This window comes from Giraffa tippelskirchi, chromosome 13 (genome assembly GCF_054371585.1).
Source record: "Giraffa tippelskirchi isolate mGirTip1 chromosome 13, T2T-mGirTip1v1.2.pri, whole genome shotgun sequence".
Taxonomy (NCBI): domain Eukaryota; kingdom Metazoa; phylum Chordata; class Mammalia; order Artiodactyla; family Giraffidae; genus Giraffa; species Giraffa tippelskirchi.
The window spans coordinates 30968766-30983136 of NC_137287.1; the positions used below are offsets into that span (position 1 = coordinate 30968766).

The 14371-nt window shown below is 40.0% G+C and overlaps 1 protein-coding gene across 6 annotated transcripts in view; it reads left to right on the forward strand.

Moving 5' to 3' along the window:
* The window catches only part of TXNDC11 (thioredoxin domain containing 11), a 59268-nt gene that overhangs the window by 7538 nt on the left and 37359 nt on the right, over positions 1 to 14371 (forward strand). For 4 of the 6 annotated variants that reach the window (XM_081560375.1, XM_081560373.1, XM_081560374.1 and 1 more), the window contains exons 2-4: positions 938 to 1154; positions 4140 to 4237; positions 7674 to 7803. In XM_081560375.1, coding sequence (XP_081416501.1) covers positions 7702 to 7803 — 102 coding nt within the window. In that variant the 5' untranslated portion in view covers positions 938 to 1154; positions 4140 to 4237; positions 7674 to 7701. The remainder of the gene's footprint in view (positions 1 to 937; positions 1155 to 4139; positions 4238 to 7673; positions 7804 to 14371) is intronic. The other 2 variants (XM_081560376.1, XM_081560378.1) reach the window with 1 other exon arrangement.

A 14371-nucleotide genomic window follows, 5' to 3' on the forward strand; every position in this document is an offset into this window, starting at 1 on the left:
CCAACCAGGGATCAAACCCAGGCCCTCAACAGTTTGAAAGCATGGAGTGTCAACCACTGAACATCTAGGAAATGCCCTCTTTTGGGTTAATTGAATTTTTGTAGGGTTCCATTTTTATTTCCTCTCTTGGTTTCTTAGCTAAGCTGCTCTAATGGTTTTATACTTTTTTAATCCGTTGTGTGGACAGCTCAGTGTTCACTGGGGCCCTTTAACCTGGTGGGATGCAGCTTCAGCCCAGACCTTGTCTTGGCTCTGGCCACTTGTTTAGTTTTATTTTCTTTCTCCCCCTCACCTTCTGTGAATCTTAAGTACATACTTAGGAAACCTGTTTTCCAGTGAAATGGGCAGTTGCTTTGCTATTCATCTTTATTAACCTTTGGATCATGATACATACATGCAAATGGAGACATCTATGTTATTATTAGTTTTGCCTGAGTGTCCTAAGTACAGGCCAACCGCGGCTGATGAACTTAGTGTGAGTGGACTGTAAGCGTTTCCCATGCCTTAGTGGTGCCATGTGTGCTCCCTCCTTGGTTCTGAGCAAGCTCACTGGTGGCTCTGAAACCCTGGACATCGGTGGCTTTTGTGGAGAGCAAGGCTTCAGAGAGAGAAGGATGGAGTCTTGGGTGGGGGAGGCAAGAGTCCGGATTATTCAAAGACGCTCTTCTCGTCTGCTCTCCACTGCCCTCCCATCCCACACCCAGGGCAGACAGTGTTAGAGAATGGTTTTAACATGTCATTTGAGTCTTGCATTCTCTCAGTCAAATCTTGCCTTCGCTTAGCACAAAGTACTGCTTTTATCCTCCAGGCCAGTGTTTGGGGAAGTCCCTTTTCTTATTTAAGAGAAGACTTTTCTTTTAAGCTTTGTTCTCTTTCTACACAGAGCTGTTGTTCGAAGAACATAAACTAAACAATCTTGTGTTTGCTCTTTTTTTAGTCGAGCAAAAGATGTGATAATTCCAGCAAAGCCACCTGTCAGCTTTTTCTCCTCGAGGTCTCCGGTTCTTGACCTCTTCCAGGGGCAGCTGGACTATGCAGAGCACATTCGCCGGGATTCGGAGGTGGTGCTGCTGTTCTTCTATGCTCCGTGGTGTGGCCAGTCCATTGCCGCCAGGGCCGAAATTGAACAAGCAGCGAGTCGGCTTTCAGACCAGGTAAGGTGGACATTCAGCCTGACCATCAGATAACTGGCAGTCCAGGTACAGGGCAGGTTCTCCCCACAGAGACACCTTTCCCAGATGGCTGATTTTGCCAGGGTGAAAGCCAGGAGCCTTATTTCAAGCCTAAATCGTAAAGCCCCTGTGAGCAGAGGCTTTCTGATTGTGGTTGTCATAGTTGGTTAGAGGCAGGAGCGGGAGGAGATGCCACGTTTTCTCGTGATGAGGGCAGTGCTCATCTCAGGGTGCCAAGCTGTCTGGTTTTAGTGGAGAGACTGAAAATCCTCATTGAATATACTGTTAATATTTGCTGGTTAGTTATTTTACGTAAGAGAAATTTATGTGTCATGACTACAGTGTAACTAGGCAGACCTTTCAAATACCTAGACCATAGCTACATTCAACAAATATTTAATGAACGCCACCTTCATGCTTGGTAAGAGGGATATATAGACAATTGATATACAGGCCTTCTGTCTGGCAATGGTTTTCAATCCAGTGGATCCCAGTTGACCTTTATAAAACAAGTATTTTAAAGTGGTATATAATTAAACATGTGTTTTAGTATGTAAGTGCTGGGGTAAGTTAGGTCCCTGTACCTTTATGTAGAACCACTGTGAGTTATAAATGCAGCAACAGTTACAAATGCAGCCCCATAAAGTAGGATGTGTTGGCCACACAGGGGCCATGAGGGCATTGCTGTCAGCGACTTGATTTTTCTAAATGGTGAACAGCTCTTGGTAAAGTTCTGAGCCAACCAAAGTCCTTTCTGCCCTCAATTAAACAGAGGTTGCCTTCTTGAGAAATTCAGTGAACACAGAAGCCATGCTTTGGATTGACATATATAAAATGGAGTCAAGTTCTGAGTTGAATAATAATGAACAGGTTTCCCTCCACGTCAGTGTTCGGCAGGACATTTAAAACTGCTCTGGGCGATATGGAGGATCGTTCCATGTGCAGAGCAGCTTGAAGCACTGCAGGATGTTGGTGCCACAGCTGCTGCCCACCTCGTGCCCTCTAGTACCCCCTGACCGATGCAGTCAGCCAAAAGGCATCCCACAGGTTTCTAAGAGGCTGCTGTTGAGACCCACTGATCTGGGGTGACCTGTGGCACAGTTGAGTTTCAGAAGTTCATTTGGAACTCTCAGTTGGATTTTCTTAGAAACAATGTTATAAATGGTGGCTAGACTTCCTGCCCAGCCTAGTAAAACCTTTTTAATTATGTTATACCCCTGAATGTGATGCCAAGTACTGTATAAATACATTGATTTTTGTATTGATAGCGTTACTTCTCAGGGGGTTGTGATTTCGTGTTCCAGCTTTGGACCCATGGAATCAGTCTATTCCTTGTCTCCCCCTCCTTCCCAACTCCCCTTAAGAATGGCTGATAGTAATCAAGCTGGGGACACTTGTGGGAAGAAAACAACTCGAAGGGAGCTCTGGGAGGCAAGCTTAAAGGAAGTCACTCCTTTGTTAGTCATTCCTCATTTAGAGCACTTGTGGGGGAAAATGTGAGAGTTTGTTGTATTTTAGGGTAAGTGTCAACTACTTGTTATATTACTGCCAGCCTAAGGAATATGTCCTTCAGAGTGACGGTAGGGATCGCGTGCTGGTGTGCAGGCCCCTGCTCCTAAGAACAGCCCTGCAAGCTGATGCTGGTTGCCCTGAAGCACGACCTTGGTTTTAGAGGGCAGAACAGTTTGTTAAAGGTCACAGGACAAGTGGTGGAGGTTACAGTGCCATCCACAACTGATGCTCTGCTTTCTTTCACAAAAATTTTTCAGCTCCTTCTAAATTGAGAGCTTATTGTTCTGTGTTCTCAGTACGGAGAAGGAGTGGATTTATTTTTGGAAACAGGCAAAAATTTCTGGAGTCACATTACTTAATAAAATTAGCAAATGTGGTAGATTGTGCCCTATTTTTGAGGTGTCAGCCTTAGTAAAGATACTGTTATAAAGTATAGGTAGAGTATAAAAGGAGCAATACTGCTATCTGGTCAGTATAAGGCATCTGAAAGTGACTTTTCATTTGTAGTCTTCATATTTTTCAGTACTTTATTACAAAGATTTTTAAACATATACTAGCAAAGGGGAGCTATGTCTGCCACTTAACTTCTAATAACATTTTATTAGGCTTGTTTTATCGTGTATCTGCTCATCTTATCATCCATGTAATCAGTGGTTCTCAACTAGAAGCATTTTTGTCCTCAGGGGACTTTTGGGACTGTCTGGAGAGGTTTTGGGTTGTCACTACTAGAGAGGGGAGGCCAGGGATCCCGCAGCATCTGACATCCACTGTGTGCCCTTCCCACCCCCCGCCCCCAGCAAAAACATACAACAGCAGCAGAAAACCTGTATCAATTCGTGCCCAAAATGTCGGTAGTAACAAAGGTGAGAAACTATGCTCCATACCATGTTGGGTACAGTTCAAAGTAAATTTCAGGCATTGGGATATGTCTCCTTAAATACTTCAGCATCTACCTATAAATACATATTTAATCCATATTTTTGCTATCTGATAGTACATTTTAGAGCATAGTTCTAGTCATCTATTATCTTTATTAGTTTTTAATATCATTATTAAAAACGGTTCTTTGAAATTTTTGGTATTTCAACTGTAGGTAAGATTGTTTTTATTCTCAGATGCTTAGTTTGACTATCAAAAGACATATCCTACTGGTAAGTTTTAGTATAATCATGCTTAGAAAAAGTTTTTTGGTGTCATTCACTTTAGGATTTGAAGCAATTCATTTTCCTCTTAGACCAGACTCTAAAATATTCAGAATCCCAGCTGGACACTGTGGACTAGTCTTTCTTTGTCCTTGTCAGGGTAAATGATGCCCTTCTTTGAACACCCAAAATGATTTTTTTAATGCTTTCTGTTTCAGAGAGGGATTGTTTCATTTCTATAATTTTGTTTATTAAATCTTGGTGATTTTTCAGTTGCTATTTATAGTCATTTGAAACCTTCTTTGACTTGCAGGTGTTGTTTGTCGCAGTTAACTGTTGGTGGAATCAGGGGAAATGCAGAAAACAGAAACACTTTTTTTATTTTCCTGTAATATATCTGTATCATCGGAGGTAAGAACTTTCAAGTAGTGTTTCTAATCCAATTCAGTATATCAGTTTCAACGTGAATTTTTGTTTTATCCTGTTTAAAAGTATCCACTATAGAAAATTGAGAAAATAACAAATAAGCAAATAAAAGGATCTGTGATTTATCAACCATCCATAATCACTATGTGTTTTGATTTATATCCTCCTGTGACTGTACATATTCACACCCCCCTCTTTTTATTTAAAAAATGGGATCATGTATTGATAGTAGTAATATCTCCTCAACTGCTTTTTTTTTTGTGAACATTTTTCCATGTCATTACATATTCAGTAGCATTGTTTTCAATTGTACTGGTTACTCCACTGTGTGGCTGTATGTTTCAAATATTATAGAAGTGTTTTATGGAATAAAAATGTACTAAAGTCCTTATCCCGTTATCTAGCAGCATAGCATAGTCAGGAGGATATCTAACATCTTTTCAAATTGGGAAGAAAAAAACTACAAGTCTTCAGTCCTATAATCTGTCATTCTGAAATCCAGAGAGCTCTGAAAACCTGAAAGAGTTCTGTGAACATTGTCCCCAAATGCATCCATCTGGCCTAAAGTACCAAGAGGCCACCTGTAGTCTTTACACCACATCAGGTGCCATTGTACGCATTTTGCTCCAAAGATACTGGGTGTTTGATTTTGGAGAACTGCCCAGGCCTTGCTCTGGGTGTTTAGTTGCTCAGTTGTGTCTGACTCTTTGCGATTCTATGGACTATAGCCCTCCAGGCTCCTCTGTTCATGGGATTATCCCAGCAAGAGTGGGTTGCCATTTCCTCCTCCAGGGGATCTTCCTCAACCTAGGGATTGAACCCATGTCTCCTGTGGCTCCTACACTGGCAGGTGGATTCTTTACCACTGAGCCACCTGGGAAACCCCATTATGGATGTTAGGTCTAAAATCTGACTTGAAGGATTTTGGAGACAGAAAATGAAATTCTGGGCTCTGTTCAGTGTAATTGGCTTGAAGGGTTAAGAAGAGTTGACCAGTAAGAACTTTACTTTTTAGGCTTTATTACCTCCCTCTAAAATTCTTGGGCCTTAATCAATGGGGATTTATTACAGATATCACCAGACTATCATGTGTGGATTATCTATCCCCTTCCAGCACGTTCCTGTGTCTCTAACATAAAACTTGTGTGGCTCAGAGTGTTGTTTCTTGGGAGCTATTAAATAGTATTTGGGCAAAAAGACACATTCCTACCCCATCTCCACCCTCAAATTTCCCTCTGGGTATAAAGACGGTTTCTCTGAGTAACTTTCTGATGGTCACTTCTTTTCTTTAAGGTAAGTATATGGTGTTATATTAATATTTGAAAGTTCTAAACCTAGGTGGTGTGTAATGGGCGATGAGCTTGCCCTGAAGAGATCCCTGTGTTTCTTTTTTTGGAAATAGGGCGCAGATGGCTAGCAGGGAGTGTAGGCCTTGCAACTGTGTGTAACCAAGCCCGCTGCCCAGAGGTAGACTTAACTTGATGTGACATTTAAAATCACAAGAGTTCCCTTGAATTGAGTACAAATGTCATTTCAGGATATGTGGGTGTGCAGCATTGTCTTACACCATTGGTTTTCTTAGTTTTATAGGAAGATTGAAAGGACATGAAAGGAACATCAGAAATCCTTAGTCCAGCCCTCTTTATTTTACAGATGAGGAATCTGAAGCTGGTATACCTTAGAGTGCTTGCTCCTCATCTTGGCCTGTTAAACCTTTACTTGTTTAAGTCAGTTCAGAACAATTAATACTCATTTCAACATCTACCATTCCCATTGTACCAAAAATAAAGTGCTATGGCAGAGGCACCCAAAAGGTAGCCTTTTTGTATTCTGTGCTGTTTGTGTAACAGCTTAACTAGTAGTAGCTACCTATAAAAATTGACAGGCTTTCCTGTTGTGTGAAAGCAGACTCCATCTTTTGACTTGTTTTGTTACCAGTCACAAAGGCAGTTTAGGAAAGGCTCTGAAGCAGGAAGTTGTTTTCCCAAAACACTCTGTGCAGAATTCAGCTGCCCTCAGTCAGCTTGTCTGAAAGCAGTGGCCATGGTATGCTGGCAAAACGTGCTCTACGACCTGCATCTGGGGATCTTCTCGTTACACCAGGTCCCTGGGACCCTTGTAACACGGAGGCTCTGCTGAGGGTTACCCTTGTAACCCTCAGCAGAGCCTGTTTGCTTGAGTAGACAAGGTTTCCAGATCCCTTGCCCACTTTTCTGCTAAGCAAAATAAGTTATCAGATGATTTTTTTGATTTCTTCCTTTAAATCAGAAATTGGTGGTGGATGATGGGGCAGGTGGTGGTAGTAATTTAAAAACAAATTAGTTAGCAAATAAATTGTAGTAAGTCTTGAATCGATCGAGTCGCTGACCCAGTGTCTCGGCTGTGTGTAGAATGCTCTTTTTACCTCTTTCATGCTGATGTTCTCTGTCTGCTGTCATATTCTGCAGTGCACACTGAAGATTGTGTTTATGTCATCACATTATATGTATGTGTATTAATTTCTGTCATCTTATATTAACATTGTGATCCCCATGTATATAGTTCTGTTCTGTGCTCTGTTGCTGCTATTAACAGGAAGCTTAGTGTCAATTTCTCTTCAGAGAGAAGAATGGGTATAGATTTGCTGAACTTCCCCATATTCCCCCATCCTCGCCACATACCATCCCGTTATATTTGAGCAATGTCTATTGTGCAAGAGTGAAGAAAGCCCTGTGAGCATTCTGATTAGCTTAGGAGGATAACTTGGTGTTGGCAGTATTGCTTATCGGTACTAAATCAAATTCCTGTGTGTCCCCAAGGACAGCTGCCTGGGAAAACAGGGAAGATCATTTGTACAGTCCCCTGACTTCATACCTTCATATAATTTTTTGCTGTAATAAAGTTTTAAGTAGGTTTAAGGTTTATTTAGTGATCCTTTGTGTAAGTGCCTCTGAGAATATTTAGTAACTACTTTTTAGTAGGCCAAGGACCAACTCCTCAACTTGTTCCTTATTTCACAATGACTTGAAAGTCTACCCCTCCCCTCCTCCTTCCTCCCCTCTCCCACCCCACAGCAGAATTGTGTAAAGATCCTGGAATCCTTTGGCATTTGGTCAGTTTTCAGAGTTGCCTGTTTTTTGTTTTTTATAGAAATGTTATTGTGAGAATTAATTTTTTTTTCAGAGACTAGAATGAACTTTGCTCTGAAATTCAGTTTGCAGAATTAATTTCATGTTAAAAAGTAATGGCCAGTTGTACCTCCCCTCACATAAAATGCTTGCTGTTAATTAGGCCTCCAGCTACCCTCCTGAGACAAGGAGGGCTACTGACATATGAACCAGTTGGGATCCTAAAACAGGAGATTTTCATTTTGTGGTGTTGATGATTTCAGTTATATATTACAGGTTTAATGCATGGTGTATTTTTATTTTTTTGGTACTAGTTTTGGACCAATCGAATACAAAGGCCCCATGAGTGCGGTTTACATTGAGAAGTTTGTCCGCCGGGTGATGAAACCACTTCTCTACATCCCATCTCAATCAGAATTACTAGATTTTCTCTCAAACTACGAGGTACCTGTCTTTCCTATCTTCTCCCATTTCCTCAGGCTTCACTGGGTTGCATTGGATTGTTTTTATTAGAAGAGTCTTTATACCTCCTGATTTGCAGCAATTAAAAGATCACATTATAGGTAAGCCCCAATTAAATGCTTTTGGAGATACTTAATTATAGGGATGGCTTGGCTAAGTGAGTTTTTACAGAACAGAAAACTTGTGAATACTATTTTTTATTCGGGAATTTTAAACAAACTTTCAGTTTGTCTCACAATTAGCTTAGAGTATGTAAGAATTAATTTACAATTTATATGAAATTGTAGATTTCTAAAAATTTTACATGATGCACACAGCATTTTAGGGCATCCCGGGTGGTAGAGGACCCGCCTGCCAGTGCAGGAGACATAAGAGACGTGGGTTCGATCCCTGTGTCAGGAAGATTCCCTAGGTTGGGAAGATCCCCTGGAAAAGGGCACAGGAACCCACTCCAGTATTCTTGCCTGGAGAATCCCATGGACAGAGGAGCCTGGCGGGATACAGTCCATAGAGTTGCAAAGAGCCAGACGTGACTGAAGGGACTAAAGCACCTAGGACATAGATTTCTAAAAATTTTATATGATGCTGACAGCATTTTACTATAAGATATCTGGTTTTTCTTGTAAATTTTGGTTTAGTTTAAAAAAAAAAAAGCTAGGAATATGTTATTTCTGTTTTATTAAATGCATAAAAATTTCAAGGTTTATTAACAGAAAGTTTCCTAACATGGCATCTCAACTGTTTTCCTATTGCCAGTCAACCCCTGATGGATCATTTTGCTGAGATCCTCAATGCGTGTTCAGGACAGGTTATTATTGAGAGACCAATATAAATCTTAAAATAATCTCAAAAATTATAAAAATAGTTCCACAGAAAAACTCACTGGATCAAATGTAAAATCATACTTATAATGTTAGTCGCTGAGTCGTGTCTGACTCTTTTGGGACCTCATGGACTGTTGCCCACCAGGCTCTATCCATGGAATTCTCCAGGCAAGAATACTGAAGTGGGTAGCCATTCCCTTCTTCAGGGGATCTTCCCAGTCCTGAGCCTCCTGCATTGCAGGCAGATTCTTTACCATCTCAGCCACTTGGTCACAAGTAAAAATGATACTTAGCTACAACAAAATCAAGACTATGAGTACCTAGTAGAGACAAAAAGCATATTAATCCACCTCTCACTACTTGAGAATTTAGTAATTGTCATTTGGTTAAAATTTACCTTTTGCACTGTGTATATTTTATATAAATGGGATATGAATTTCTTTCCCCAGAACATCATTTACAGCTTTTTTCAGTTGTGCCAGAAACACTTTCGTGTTAACTGTTAGCAGATTCTCTAGGCAGCAGTGTTTCTCTCCAGTTATTCTGCTTCTAGTTCACAGATGTGCCTTAGGGTGAATGCTTCCGAACTCTTAGGTGGATAAAGGGTAGGTTTCCGAGCCCCTTCTGGGCTTGCTCCCATTTTCCTGGGAGGCTGGTGAGCAGGTCCTACAGTGGGAGGCAGGGCACCTGGGCCCCATCCCTCTGGCAGCACCAACTGGTTCTGTGACTTGGGGCAGGTCACTCATCTGCCAGGCATCAAGATCTGGGAGCAGGGTTTTCCTGAGACTCCTTTTAAACTTTTAGGTGCAGTGATTGTGCGATGAGGGTTTTCACCTAGATTTTCAGTAGATGACAGTCAGTCACTGGGGGTGGTCCAGCAAGATGGGAAAGAATCAGGACTCAGACAAACTTGAGTCCAAACTCACCTCTGTCTTCTTAGCTATGTGGCCTCCGGCTAGTACTTAACCTCTTTAAGCCTCCATTTTCTCATTGGTAAAACAGGAGTTAAATGAGATTTAAAAAAGAAAATGTCAGCTAGGATGTAGTCATAATAAATGAAAATCTATTAGTGAAAATTACATTGTGGAAAAATCCTGGATATTAAGCACTACTGAGAGAACTTAAAATGTGCATAACATCTGCTGGAATTCCCTACTTATATAAAAACCTTTTGTTTGTTTTGTAACTAAGATGATAAAAAATGACAGCATTTTACTATAAGATATCTGGTTTTTCTTTTAAGTTGTAGTTTAGTTTAAAAAAAAAAGCTAGGAATATGTTCTTTCTGTTTTATTAAATGCATAAAAATGCAAGGAGGCCAAGAGGTCTTCCTTCAGGTGAACTCTGTTGAGACTTCTGTAGAACATTGGGCCTGGATTGGTGTCCTCTTTTTTCCTTTACATTTTCACTCAGTGTCCTCTAGAAAGTAAAGAGATGGGAGAAGAGCTGTGGAACATCACATAGCAGACAGCATGTACCAACCTGTCCCCAAAAGAGTGTGGAAAAAAGACGGAGATTATTTGGCTTTAAAAGAGCACAGAGAGGTGGCTTTATGATTATATCCAGCTCGTGAGAGATTTGTGTACAGAGAGTTTTGAGCGGGTTCTTAAGCAGAGGTCATGTTTTGAGATGGACTCAGCTAGGACTCTATAGGGCTGGGTTTTAGCTCTGACAGAAATCTTTGATTTCTGCGTTTTATGCAGATTTCTCATCTCTGAAGTAAGGGAGATGGCTCAGATAATCCCTCCTGTTTGGGCTTAGGTAAGTTTAGAGGTTGGAAAGAGACAAGACAAAAGAAGATTCATCATTATTGGTTGGGAAAGTATTTTTGAAACAGTTCCTTTGAGTATGTGTATCAGAGATCTTTCTAACCCTTTTTTATTACTGTCTCTAAGATGTTTTTAGTGTCTCTGTAGTCGGATCTGCAGGAGAGGGATGAGGGCACAGCTATGACTGAGCAGCAAGGAGGATTCCTGACCTTGAGCTTCTGCATTCTTAGAACCTGCTTTTCAGCAGCAACTTTCAGAGATGATGCTCCGAGTCTGATGTTGAGTTCACAGCAGACTCGGTGTTGTGCCAGTGACATTACTCAAGTTGTTTGTTGTTGTTGTTTTTTGGGGGGCAGCCCACTTAATTAGAAAGATGACGACAATGATTAGACTGCGTTTAGATGGGACCCAAGAGAGGGCTGCCAAGATGGGACCATCTTTGCTGGGCTCCTGTTCACTGAGATGAAACTGTTGGGTTGGCAAGAGACAGTATTTGATTAATTGTGAAAGAATTTGGGAGTTGAGCCCAGCATGGTTTAAAATGAGAAGTCTTTTTATCTTGTGAAACGTGCCAGATACTGCCTAGAAAGAAGTGATATCAACTTCATTCAGTCTCCGTGAGATAGCATAAAGACACAATTTCAGATCCAGAAATGAAACCACTGTCATGGTTTTGATAGTTGAATAAATAAAAAAGTTTAAAGGAATTTTTAGAGGCCCCATTCTGGAACATAATAAACTTTATAGGCATCCTCTAAATTAAGGTTTCTCAGCCTCGGCATTATTGACATTTGGAATCAGATAATTCTGTGTTGTGGGGGATTGTCCCATGCCCTGCAGAATGGTCAGCAGCATCCTTGGCCTCCACCTACTAGATACCAATAACATCGCCCCTCCCCCTTACTTGTGACAACCAAAAATATCCAGGCATTGTCACGTGTCCCTTAGGGGCACAAAATATCCTGGTTGAGAACCACTACTCTGAATGATTGTTTCCTCAAATAAGGTCTTTAGGATGCCTCACAGGTCTTAGTATAATATAACACACACATTTTTTCATATAGCACACAGAAAGCCACAATCTAATTATTGCAAGAGTCTGCTTATCACAGTGTCAGTAGAGAGATGAAAATTAAGCAGTGCCATAACTAGAAAATTCTGGAGTGTTACCCGTGGGGAGCTAGAGCGAGGAATGAGTTATTTTTCATCTATAGATGTCCCTGATGCTCAGCTTTTTACTCAGTTTGTTTGTATCACATCCTCCCCCTGCCCAAAAAAAGCATGCATCCTAAGTGTGTTAAGGGTATTGCTGATTTAAAGAAGTCTTAGTATGACAGATGCTTGCTTTGATCAAATATGGATTTCAATATAAAATCTGTATTTGGGTTACAATATCCAAATGTTGTCTTTACAAATATGGATTTCAATATCAAGTGTGTTTAATATGGATTTTAATATCAAAATCCATATTAAACAAATATGGATTTTAATATCAAAATCCATATTAAACAAATATGGATTTTAATATCAAAATCCATATTAAACAAATATGGATTTCATATTCCATGAAATTACAAATACGGATTTCAATATCAAGTGTGTTTAAATTTAGGTATACCAAAATTGGGCAGAAATAATTATTTAATGTTTCCGTGGCACTTCTAAGGTTTGTTAGGATGGCACTGCTTCTGTCTCTAGATGTGTCTGCGATGTATTACAGGAATGCATTTGATAATTTCCTCCTCATTAAAAAATACCCCCATATTGGTTAGTTATAAATTTGTCTCTAATCCAGCTATTTATGAACAGTGTGGATCATTGTAAGATTGTGTAGTGTTTATTACTTGGGAAGTGATGCTACCCTGCAATTAACAACTTTCTATATTGACAGAAACTTCATTATTCTATGTATACTGAACTCTATTCACATATGCTTCTAATGCTGTTATAAACAGAAATGCCCTAATTCTAGGTTGGCTTGAACTTTTATAAGTCCTACAGACAAATCCTTTTAAAAGCCTATTTCAGATTATTTGATAATTACCTAGAAGAGCAGAAGTTTTTAACAAATGGAGAAAAAATATATGTGTGTGTGTGAAGGCAATGGCACCCCACTCCAGTACTCTTGCCTGGAGAATCCCATGGACGGAGGAGCCTGGTAGGCTGCAGTCCATAGGGTCGCTAAGAGTCAGACACGACTCATCGACTTCACTTTCACTTTTCTCTTTCATGCGCTGGAGAAGGAAATGGCAACCCACTCCAGTATTCTTGCCTGGAGAATCCTAGCGACGGCGGAGCCTGGTGGGCTGCCGTCTGTGGGGTCGCACAGAGTCGGACACGACTGAAGCGACTTAGCAGCAGCATGTATATATACATATATGGATACAGTTTTGACAGTGTTGCACGGCTTGCTGGTTCTTAGTTCTCCAGCCAGGCATCGAACCCATGCTCCCTGCAGTGGAAACAGAGTCCTAACCATTGGACTGCGGGAGAATTCCCTAACCAATATTTTATTTGACTTAGAATACCTCAGACCTACCCAAATCAGATTGCTCATCATTCACCATACTTTTATGTTTGTAAAATATGACACTAAACCCAGATGCTATTTTTAGGAAAACAGTATTGCGTTTAATTGACTGAACATTGCAAAAAGACATTAAAGGGTGAATATTGTAAGTGCTTGACTCTGTAAATTCCAAAATACCTTAGACATTATCAGCAAACAAAGAGTGAGTAAACTATGCTTGGGTAAGTGACCAGCAGTTTTCAAGTGCTTTTACTTCTGATTTTCCCAGCAGCCATGTGAGGTAGATGGAAACTGTAGATCCTTTAAACAGATTAAGAAGGTAAAGGTACAGAGAGGCAGAGACGGTATGATTTACTCTAAGTGGAGATTGGACTGTAGTCCAGGTCTTCTGGCTCCCAGGATTCTTCCTTATATACAAAGGAATGATTAAAGTCTCTGATTTGAAATTTCACCATGTAACTAGAGGTTAAAACTTTGAATGTTTAATTATTTTTATGTCACTTTTGATCCTTCCTTCTTCATGGAAGAAAAATTTTGAAATCTTAACTTGACTGTAACTTTTTTTCCTTCATCTTTAAGAATAGTTCTAGGAATAATTAGTGATAAAGGATGGGCCATGGCTATTGACTTACTATTAAAGAAGCAAAGTTTTATTCATTGAGTCATTAGCATTTATTCTGCAGAACTGGGAGTGTTCTGTGTATGAAAATCACAGGATTGACGCTTGGTAGAGTCTAGAATGTTCTCCCCAGATATGCACTAAAATCATACCTGCCTTATAAATCACGAATGTAGCTAAAACTAAATGGATTTGATGGTGGACACTGCAGGCAGAGATCAGGAGCTTTATGTCATCTTGTTGCAGACCATGTTAAGAAATTCTGCTTTCTTCATTTACTCTAATTGTATGATAAAATTCTTCTTCCTTGAAAGTTCTTCCTACATGTTTAAGATACAGACAAGACAGTTTATTACTTGGGGACAGCATAGTCAAACATAGGCCAGTGTCATTTTTATTTAGACATTAAGTTGATTGGAAAGGGAATAGGACTGAGCGCGGTAATGTCACTTTCACAGTCACTAATTTTATGACTCCTCTGTCGGTAATTTTCAGACATCATTTGTCTTAAGTATTGGTAGCTTCTATGTCAATAATGCTTACTTTTTTATATTTTAAAGCATGTGACAGAATCATCTGATTTGTACCTTTCAGTCTACCACCAGATGCCAACAGTATTATTTAAAGCTCATATCTGTAACCAAAATATTTTCAAAATCTTTTCATGAATTTCTATAATTTATCTTTTAAAGAGCAGTGATTTAGCATATATCCATTCATTTATTCTTAGAAGTTTTGATAAATCAAGTTGTTTTAAATTTAAGTTGGCTAAGAGAACATTTGGAAGGTGTTTGGAGGGAGAAGCAGG